Raw genomic sequence first — 11332 nt, 5'->3', positions numbered from 1 at the left:
GAAATTTGCTTTCACCAGCCTGAACCCTTAAAATCCATAATCATTTCCTTATGTTTGCAGTTAGTGAAGAAAATGAGCCAAGTTTTGTTTTTGCCAGGTTAGTGGGAATGAGGTTTACAATCCAGATTTTCCAGTGGGCATTACTGCTATATAAATCTGCTTGTAACCTGATAGTGTAATTAAAGCTATTGTAGGCATACTTTATTCATGAAAATGCTTTTTTGCTTTATTCCCAGATTTTATTTTGAAAAATTGCAAACCTCTCTTCCTGAGAAGAGCACAATTGGACAACTTGAATGGTGACACACATCAGCTGAATTCAGTATAGAGTAAGAGAGCCACATGCTTAGTATCATTGTTAAAGTCAGACACAAAATCAGGACAGGCATTCGCCAGGAGCAAGGCTATAACCCTTGGCTACATTGGAGTCCTCTCATTGCTGAGGAGGAATTTAGTTACTGGTGCTTCAGTGTTTGTTAGCACCCTGGAGCATGATTTCCAGGATCAGTTACAAAGAATGAAAGATAATTAATACTCGGGACACAATGAGCATAGGGCGCAATACTGTTCCATGGCTGAGGTGTTGCATCAGTTGTGGAAGCAAAGACCTAAGGCAATTTCTATTATCTGAATGATGCCACTGTCTTCAGCTACATCTATGGGAAAAGCAATTGACTTGCCAATGTCCTCCTCTTTGCTCCAAAAAGAAAATAATGCTGTAGGGGCCAAGAGTGAAATTTTTTTACTGTCCACATTTAGAAAATATTCCTATCCCCTCTCAAACCAGCCAGTCATTCTATATACAAGGAGTTTGATTTCAATTCAATTTGACAAACATTTATTAAGCACCTTCTATGTGCATTGCACCTTCTAGGTGCTAAGAATACAAGGATTAAAGACAGTCCCTGCCCTCAAGGAGCTTACAATCTAGTAGGGGGTATGACAAATTCACAAACAACTATTATACAAGTTAATATGATAAATGCATAGGATAAGCCCAAAGTCAATGGCACTGAGACCTTTGGAAAGAGATCATTTATAACCAGGAATTGGGGGGTGTATGTCAAAGAGGACTTGATGGAGTTGATACTTGAACTGGATCTTAACCTAGGGGGAGATGTAGGCAAAGGCCATTCCAAGCTGGGGCACATACAAAAGCATGCAGCTAATCTGGTTTGGCTGTACTGCAGAGTGTGTGAAGAAGAGTAAACTGTGTGACTGGGTCACAAGAAGGTATTTAAGTCAAACTGAGGAGTTCTTTACTTTATCCTATGGGGAATAGGTAGCAACTAAAGGCTTTTGAGCAGAGGAGTTACCCAATCAAGCTGGATAGTCAAAAGCTATCCTTGGCAGTTGTGGGACAGATATTTGAAAAGTAAAAAAACTAGAGGCAGAGTTAGAAAGCCATTACAATAGTTCTGGTGGGAGTTAATTGACATTATCAACTACCTCTATACAATAAACACACTAGGATTATCCAGATAGATATGGCAAGTAAGTTTTTGACATGCTGAAAATCATGAAGCTATGTGAGGAGCATGACAACAAACAGCCTAATATTGGGCTCCTGTATGGCAAGTAGCTTCAAAATCCATGTACCAGGCTGCAATGATGGAGTGAAGTAATAAAAAGAAAGGTCACTGACTAATTTGAGAGGTAGAGATTAAAGGCAGCACTAAATGAATAGCTTTAAGATCATAGTGGTTTCTGCAATGTAGGATTCTAACAATTAAAAAATAATTCATGTCCAGAAAATTGTTTTTGCCCCAGGCTGACATCAATAACACCTTTTTAAAATTCACAAAACTTGAACAGGAGAGCGAAATAAAATATTTATCATCCATACATCTTATTTAACCAAAAAGAATATTACCATCCCACTCAAAAATCATAACATTTCTCAAATAATGGGATGAGGAATATGATTTTTAAAACTTGGCCCATCTATTTTTAATAACTCATTATTAATTTAAAAAATCAAAAGTACCAGAGACACACACACAAGCTACACATACGCTAATTTGTTCAATATTTAATGAGCACCTACTATGTGCAAGGCACAGGGAGGGGAATGATGTGCATTGCTTAATGAATCGCTGCTAAATAGGATTCCAAGCCAGTGTAAAAGACATTTCAATGGTATTGGTAAAGAACTGGTAAAGGGAAATTTTTCATAGAACATCCTTAGCAAAGCTGTCACTTCTTTTGGTAATATCGCCATTTAGATAAAAAGATTTATTTTTCAACTCTGTCTTTAAAGCTGTCCCTTGATTAAGGGTTCTTAATGGTTAGTTTTCCCTGTTCACTTTGAGTTTGTAGCCTTCCAGGCAGTGGCTGAGTTTTCCTCAACAACTGAGCCCATCTGGATTGATCGAATCAACCAATAGAAATCAACAAGGGCAGTTTCCAGCATTCAAAAATCAAATGCCAGATGAAAATAGCATTTGAAATGCCTGCTTTGCCAGTAGCCCAGAAAAGAGAACAATAATACTGAACCTGCTTATTAGTATTTGAGTTTGATTTCACTTTTCATTAATTCCACTTATTTACCCTAACTTAGTACAGAATCAGGCCTAATGAAAATGACAGATAAGCATTTATTTTTCTTGATAAAAATGCTTATTGAAGCAATAAAATTTCCTGGCATCCCAGGGAGATAAGTACATTAAATTTCATTTTAAAGATAAGAAAAACAGACATGGGAAAAGTGGTGAGAGGGCAAAAAAACCTCCAACAAAACCCCCTCTCTAGTCTTAAATACTTTTTTGCAAGTATAACTAATAGGAGAATTGCATCAAAAATTCTCATCCTCATTTATGTCTGGAACAAGTGTTTTCCCTCAAAAGTAGTCAATGTATGACCCAGTAGAAATGGGATAAATGCTTTAAAATCAAATCACTTCAGCTATCAAGTGACAACTTTAAGGCATTTTATTCTATTTTTGGTAATGTGAAGTCCATATCCATGGAAACGGGTGGAAAAGGCTGCTTTCAGCCAGCAGTGTTGCTGTCAGAGCTGAAGGAAATTTTAGCTGTGGCTTTAGCCAACAAGGGAAAGCATTTTTTTTTTCAATCACTATATAAGTCATGAAAAACTCTTACTTACAGGAAAAAAGCTTTAATTCAACGAGGAAAAGAAGCACAGAAAGCATATGAGAACATTTCCTTTAACATTCTGCTTCTTTCCTGGCTGTTCCAGGCTGAGCCTGGAAAGAATGATCTTGGGGGAATACAGAGAGATTTACCACCTGCTCAACAGGTGCCTCCTTCTCTAATTTCTTCTGTTCAAGTTTTGAAGTGAAAGGAAATCAAGTATAAGATTCTGGGGCATGGAAACATGTTGCATTGGCACCATACTTCACTTATCAGGAAAATTGACTTCCACATGCAGTCAGTGGCAGGTCATATGCTAAGGGGAAAGGAGGGGTTGGTTTGGACACTGTGCGCTGTGGGAAGGAAAGCAAAATGTAGGGATACTAAAAATGTTTTAAGTTCTCTTCTGCCATGCTCATGTGTCATACCATTTAACATGCTTGTACCAGAGTAAACACTAGAGCTTTTAAGTCAAAATAATTTTGTTTCTCTTTTTTTAAGAATAGGCATTAAGAATCAGCTCTAATTGCTTTAAAATTTGTTCTTCTTTTCCTATTTCCAAACCTTGAGAGGGAATGGTTCAAGATTTGTTAAAGCATTTAACAGCACACAGCTTGTGGCCAATCCCTAGAACTGCCCTTTGTTAAACTTCTTACAATTAAGTTATCCCATGGACAATGCATCTCCTGATACTTGTGTACTTAACAAGTCTGGCTATTAGGCTAGCCTTTCGTGGCTCCACATTCTAGTTGTCTCTAAGAGTCACAGAGCACAGGAAGTGACCCCAAGCTCACTTGATTCATTTAACCCTTTCACCTTGGAATTCTTTTGTAGAAAAAGAAAAACAAGACTCATCTATTACTAAGGGTTTCCTTGTGGAGGGGGGAGGAAAATGTGAGAAGACATTTGAACATCTGTATTCTAAATGTGGGAACTTTCAGCAAGTCTGCATCTAAAGGTTAATGGTCAATCACGTAAGCTTCGGCCACTTATTAGGAAAAAAATTCAACTTGACTGACAAAATCATCATCATAGTCATAAACAATGAAAAAAGGTCTAGAAACAGGACATCTTACATTGTCATGTTACCCTACAGGCCCATGGAAATAGTAGCACTTTCTTAGGAGACTGAAGATCCATTTGAATTTCTAAAGAAATGAGTAATTTCATGGAGACAGTTTTTAAACTAGGCCTCTGATGGCCTTTAACAAAATCCGTTTTATTTAAAACTGGGATCCAGTGGAGGTAAAGGTGGATCATAAGGATAAATGTTCTACAAAGCATGGTGAGGATGACAGGATAACATACTTACCAGCACCTCCCATGTGACTAAAAGACATACTCAATGTCAGCCATTATACCATGGAAAGAAAACAACATAAGATAAAATGTAAAAGGCACCTGGTTGTGGACAGAAAACCACTGGTGACTGCCTTGGTAACAGGGTTACTCGTGTGTCATGGAGAAGGTTGGACAAAGGGTAGTCTTCATGGAACAACCAAAAAGGCCCAGATCTGAAGCCCAGTGTTCTTTACAGACACCTAGCCCTTTCTGAAGGTTCATGGATTTCTGACATTTCAGTTGTTTTTTTAAGGAGGCATATCAGCAACAACAAAAATGCCTCTATTTTTTCCCTGAAGGGAAAAGATTCCCACAATGACTACAGAAGACTTTACAAAGGCTTTACATGTTGCCATTGAAGAAGAGTTGACAGCAGAGAGGCTTAAAGAAATCAACCAAAATATAAAAACAAATGACTGACCGAAAAACAAAACTGGTGACAGGCCCATTTCCCTAGGGATTCATGCTCTCGCCTGGAGGAACAGATTTAAAATGGAATGGCCCCTCAAGATTAAGCTGCCCTTGGCAAGGATGAAGAAACAGCTCCATCTCCTTTTAGACACACTTTGCCTCTTCTGGGGAAAGAATGGGGTGAAGTAGAAGATAGAAGAGACTAGGAAATGGCAAGGGCTAGTGGGCAATCGTCTGAAATACAGGATCCATGTGAAACAGGAGATTAGCCCTCCCTCAAGGATTCACCCACCCCAAGTCTACTCTTCTTTCCCTCATCTTGTTTTCTCTCTCTATATATATTAACCTCTTAACAGGAAGTCAGAACTAGTCCAGTGTCATTTTCAATTCTAGGCACTCTCTGAAACATCTTTGATAAACCAGAGTTTTGATTTTGTTTTATGATTTCTTCCCAACTCCATTGGTTACTTTTGCTTTAGAATGGCGATTCCTTCTTCTGGAAGAATGGCTTTCGTTATTTCCTGAATGTTTGGGTGGGCTCTCTTCAGTACCTAGCCAAAGGAATCACAACATATTGTCATTTCCTAAAACCCATTTCAAACTGCTTTCTCTTGTGATTACTGGATTGTCTATGCTATGTAGTTGATACTAGCACTCCATCTAGTGGCCTACAGAGGAAATTTAGAGGCAAAGAAGGTAACTTAGAAATCACTTGGTCTCATCTTTTTTTCTGCTACATAGGAAAAAACTGAGGTTCAGAGAGGTTAAATGACTTGTCAGTGGCCAACATTATATATGTACAGTCCCTCCTACCCTACTGGCCTGTCATGCTAAACAACTCTGATATCTAGGAAAAATTATAAGGAGTTTCTATAGCCAGAATGCTCTGTGAAAGTCAGAGGAATGCAAGACTAGGGGTGATAAATGTATTTTATGGAGCAAGTAAGGGGAAATTAAAAATAAAACTTCTAGTCGTTCCCGGGTCACATATGGTAACCATCCCTAACTCCATTCCCTCAAGACCAATAATCTAGATTACTCTTGATTTGGACTAAAGGATGATCAAAATTTTCGGAGTTATTTCATGTGCAGAAATGTGTTTATTCCTTCATCATGTAATTATTAAGTACCAACTATGAGTGAAGTACTTTATTAGGTGCTTTGGGGGAAAAGGAAGACTTAAAAACAACTCTGTCTTCATGAAGTTTATTGTATCATCTAGTAAATGTGGAAATGGTCATCCTACTTTCCCCTATAAATGCTTTAGTGTTTTTAATTTAGTATCCATTGTTAGAAAAAAAAAGACCACTCTGTGGTTGTTTTATCCTACTGTTAGAGGCATTCAAATGAAGTGATGATCCAGAAAAGTATTCAGCACCTCTCTGCATAATTGAAATCTATAGAAATACCAGAGTGGCTTAATCTTTAATTAATGGAGAAAAGATACTATGAATAAATCTGTTTTAAAGAAAGCACAGGATCCAGTTTTAAAAAAAAGTCTTAAATTGTGAGAATAAAAGAATACCTTTTGTAAACTTAGAATGAAGCCAGGAAACATCTGAACTGTAGGGGCTATCTTCACACTCAGAATAGGTCTGGGAATAAAAAGAGAAAACTGTTAAGTATTCTCCCAGATTTCCAGGGAGTAGCCATAGATGTTTTCTATGTCACAGGCTTGCTACTCAATGTTAAAGTATTGTACAATAAAGGGGGGGGGGGGGGGGGGAAAGACACCTCATTGTGCTTCTTTTCTTCAAATATAAAAATGTGAACCCTAGACATGTGAGAACATAAATTATTAAGCTAGGGGGATCTTATATTAGGTGCAATCTAGTCATTCAGAGATGAGGAAAGTCAAGTTCAGAAAAATTAACTGCCTAAGAAAACACAACTACTTAGCTTAGGTTGCTTAGGTTTAGCTACAGAAGGCCAACACCAAAGATGGTTTCTTTGACTAATAGCCTAATTTTTTAAAAAAGATCCAAGGATGTTCTGCTGTACTTTTTAGAAAACCTCAGTTTTGGATAGTGCTTTATTAGCAATAAATAGTTATTAGTTCTTAATTCATTTCCCTACAGTCTCAAGTGATTTTCATATCACCTCTGAGATTGGCAGTTATTATTAGCTCGATTTTATAGATAAAAAAAACTGAGGCAGAGGGAGGTGAAATAATTTGCCTAATGGACAAAGCCAGTGAGTGGCACAGCAAGAACTGGAAACCAGGAATCTGGTTTTTACTCCAGTATTGTTCCATTACTTGTGTGACTATTGTGTAAATTCCAAACCATAACCAAAGAATAGATTTAAAACAGCATATCACTGGAAAGGACAGTCCCCCTCCATGCATGCTATGGGCAGTTCTTTCACAGTATCAGGACTGAATGAGATCCTAGAGGGAGAATATTCTTGAAATGGATGTTGGCAATGATAACTACCATCACCAAAACAGTTCACTTAATATTGTGTTTTGAGATTTATAGAGTACCCTCATCTCACAACTCTCTGTGGTTGGTCAGGCAAGTGCAATTTTCTTCTTTTACACCAAAGTAAACTGAGCCTCTAAGAGGTGAAGTGACTTGCCTAAGGCCATGTGCCTAAGGTGGGATGTGTTCTCAGATCTTCTGATGACTCCCAAAAGTCCTGCATGGCTTAATTTGTATCATGCCATTCAGTCCTGGTGATCAGATGACACCTCATTTTTTTTATTACTCTATGAAGCCTCTGCATTAAAATCTTACTCAAAAAGGGATCACCCAAAGAAAACATCACACTCTCTTTTCTCTTGTACCTTTTCTCGGTGACCACAGTGCTCTGCATACCAAACCATACCATACAAACACAGGAAAGTTGTAAAAGCCTGCAAATGAAAAACAACAACAAAAAACAACTTTATAGTGACTGGGCCTAAGCACCGGGAACAAGATCACTATTTTTTGTTTGAATTATACTACAGCACCTCCCCTTTATAAGTCTTTTTAAAAGAGATGTTTAAAAAATATAACTGACAAGATATTTATTCAGAAGATTTAAGTTGAAATCTAAGTCCTCAGAAAAAAATCATCAAGTCATATCAGAGTCTAACAGGGTAAACATAATAGGCTAAGTAACCTCTTTCCCTTCTTGATTTAAAGTTAAAAGATCATCCTTTTTAATCTGCACCCCCCCCCCCCCATATGACAGATAAGAAAACTGAGATCAAGGCAAGTGAAGACAGGTACAAAGGTCAACAAGAAATAAATAACAAAATGAGAATCTGAACTCGGGTCTTCTTATTAAAAAAATCTAGTGTTCTGGGGCAGCTAGGTGGCGCAGTGGACACCAGCCTTGGTGTCAGGAGTACCTGAGTTCAAATTTGACCTCAGACACTTGATAATTACCTAGCTGTGTGGCCTTGGGCAAGCCACTTAAGCCCACTGCCTTGAAAAAACTAAAAAAAAAAAAATCTAGTGTTCTACTACACTCTCTAATGAAAGTCCAAACGTAAGAAATGATCTACTAATTTTGTGGAGTTTTTTTTTAAGTTTTACTTAGAATAAGAGATTTAAGTTTATGGAGGAGAGGTCCATCATCCCATCAAAGATCCATCAAACCAACTGTTACCAATTAAGCCCAGGCATGCCAGTCTGACTGAATTCAGCATCATGGAATCCAGGATGATGTACCAGGTATAGCAAACTACTTCCACGACCTAGCTCAGTAAATGCTTATTGACTGATTGACTGGAGCAGCTGAGGACCTTATACTCAAGAAATCCCAGGAACAGCACTGGCTTCAGAGTCCTGATCCAGGGAACAACCCTTGGGAAAGTAGGGCCCAGTCCTGCTTCCTGAAGGTGTGGCAGTCTATCTTTCAGTGATCATAGCTTCTGAAGACCCAAAACAGAAAGTTTTTATCATCAAAGCCCTTGACACCATCAAATGTTAGGCATAGATGTGACTTTATCAATGAAAATGTCACTAAAAAAAGATGCACTGTCACCTGCTTTGCAGTCTCAGGACCACTGGGTATTTCCATCCAACTTGTTGCTGAAATCTCCTATATGTGTTGTCTCTTCCCATTAAAATATGATCTTCTTGAGAAAAAAGTCTTAGATGATTCTAAAGTTTCAAGCCTCATATTACACTTCCTGACCCATAAAGGTTTTATCTTTGCTTCAAGCTCAACATGTTTCTGATAATAAAATGCCTTCTTCCTAAAAGCAATATCTCCTCCTAACTATTCTATTTCTTTAATGATATTCGATTATTATAGGCATGTGTTACCTTTGACTTTTTTCTCTTTGTCCATGTTATCAATCAGTTACTAATCCATCCCTTGATTTCAAGGAATTCAAATTCTAATAGGAAGGGAGGTTTCAGCTGGAAATTTTAGATGGAAAGACTGATTCTACCTCTATAGTATCTCTGGTTTTTCCATTCCTGTTACAGCCACCCACATTTCAGACAATCGTTTGGATTATAATAACTTAATATTCTTTTAACTGACTTCTCACTCTCAATCTCTCGTCTGTTATTCATCCTACATTCAATCTTAGCTAAGATATCCCCTACTCAAAAATCTTCAATGATTTCCCATTATTTATAAAGTCTAAATGTCATAAGATCTATTAAACTTCAGTAATCAGCCTATTTTCTCAGATTTATCTCATACTAATGTCCCACACATATTCTGTGCTCTAACTGATTCCTTCCTAATAGCCAGCATATCCAGCTATTTCTTTTTCCCTGAATGCTGTCTCCATACAGATCTCCACTGAAATCTAACACCCTTCAAGACCCCAGCTCCCTCTGCCTCCTCCACAAAGTGTTCACTGATAACTTAGCCAGATATGAGCTATTCCTCCCCTTAAATGCCATAGTGTTTTCTTTATGCTATTGTTATGACATGTATCATAATCTACTTTGCACTATAATAATTTGTATTACTCACTTTATTTCCCCACAGGTTCCTGGAGGGTAGAGACTATGTCTTACTCACTTTCTCATACTTCCTATTTCCAATACTTAGTAAAATGTTTTGTGAATAACAGGAACTTAGAGATTTATTAAATTCAAATATGCACATAATTCAGTCTCTTGCCTACATGTAGGATAGGAACTAAAACATCTCTACACATACTGCCTATTGTATTATTTTATTAAACCCCCTTAGGCAAAGCTACTTCCTTCCTGGGAACCTTATTCACTATTATAAAATTCAGATATTTCTTCTTAAGAGCAAATCTAATTCGTTATTTAAAAAAAAATGCTATCTTTAACCCTAATATAGAAGACAACTCTCTTTCTGCTTTAGAATGAAAAAATTCAAAGGTGTTTAACTTTTTATGGAATTGGAATTTCAGAGATGGAAGGAATTTTGGATTATCTTTAAGTCTCTTTTATTTTTATTTGTTTTTGCAAGGCAATGGGGTTAAGTGACTTGCTCAAGGTTACACAGCTAGGTAATTATTAAGTATCTGAGGTCAAATTTGAACTCAGGTCCTCCTGGCTCTAGGGCCAATGCTCTATTCACTGTGCCACCTAGCTGCCCACCCCCCACTTATTTTTAAAAAGTGAAAACTAAGGTCCAGAGCAGGTGAGTAAATCTAGGTCTACTGTTTCTAGGTCAAAATTGAATGTAGATCAAGGTTTTGGTTGTTAGGCAATAAGTTCTTTTGGAAACGGCATTATCTCTCCATTATATCCAGTGCTGATGATGCCTGATAGATGTAGAAATGTTGGACTAGTCATTAGGAGCCGTGTGGCCTGTTTTCTGAGAGAAGACAAAGTATTGTGTTTCTCCTCCACTTGCCCCATCTTGAAAATGGGGATAATTGCATGTGACTCCTCTCTCAGGCAGCTGCAGCAATGGGAAGCCTGTCTGCCACGTAAGAGAAGAGCTGCTATGACATTATTCCTGTATTCTGCCCAGTCTAAAAACTTGCTGAGTTAAGGCTTAAAAATAAAGTGGGTGATGAATTTGAAACATGCTTTTAAAATGGACCATAATAAAGCTATCGATTATTATTTACAAATAGATGCTCATATATACACAGGCCTTCCTTGTGAGATTTCTTGTGTCAGGTACTAAGAATGCCAACAATCCCTGCCCTCAAGGAGACATTTTATCAGGGAGATAACATGGAATACAAGTACAAAGAAGATGACTATAGATGATTTAAAAGAAGAAGGGAGGGATTAAGAAAAGTCTTCCTGGGCAATACAGTCCTTGAGGTGAATCTTTTTTTTTTTAAGGTTTTTTCAAGGCAGTGGGGTTAAGTGGCTTGCCCAAGGCCACACAGCTAGGTAATTATTAAGTTTCTGAGGCCGGATTTGAACCCAGGTACTCCTGACTCCAGGGCGGCGCTTTATCCACTACGCCACCTAGCCGCCCCAAGGTTAAGTCTTTAAGGAAGGGTTAGTTCTGTGGGCTGAAGAGGAAGAGAAAGTGAAATCCAGGCAAAGACTCCAGAGACAAGAGACAGAGTGTGATATATGAGAAGAAGCAAG

The 11332-nt window shown here is 37.8% G+C and overlaps 1 protein-coding gene across 1 annotated transcript in view; it reads right to left on the bottom strand.

Moving 5' to 3' along the window:
• Window positions 1–200: 200 nt before the first annotated feature.
• Window positions 201–11332, bottom strand: part of PTDSS1 (phosphatidylserine synthase 1) — a 73835-nt gene continuing 62703 nt past the window's right edge. The window contains exons 11-13 of the mRNA XM_074200336.1: window positions 7633–7701; window positions 6370–6439; window positions 201–5395 (exon numbers count right to left, since the gene is read on the bottom strand). Of these exons, the coding sequence (XP_074056437.1) occupies window positions 5283–5395; window positions 6370–6439; window positions 7633–7701 (252 nt within the window). The 3' untranslated portion in view covers window positions 201–5282. The remainder of the gene's footprint in view (window positions 5396–6369; window positions 6440–7632; window positions 7702–11332) is intronic.

The sequence above is a fragment of the Macrotis lagotis genome, chromosome X (genome assembly GCF_037893015.1).
Source record: "Macrotis lagotis isolate mMagLag1 chromosome X, bilby.v1.9.chrom.fasta, whole genome shotgun sequence".
Taxonomy (NCBI): Eukaryota; Metazoa; Chordata; class Mammalia; order Peramelemorphia; family Peramelidae; genus Macrotis; species Macrotis lagotis.
The sequence above is the reverse complement of the archived record's forward strand: the minus strand, read 5'-3'. Positions and strand labels throughout refer to the sequence as shown.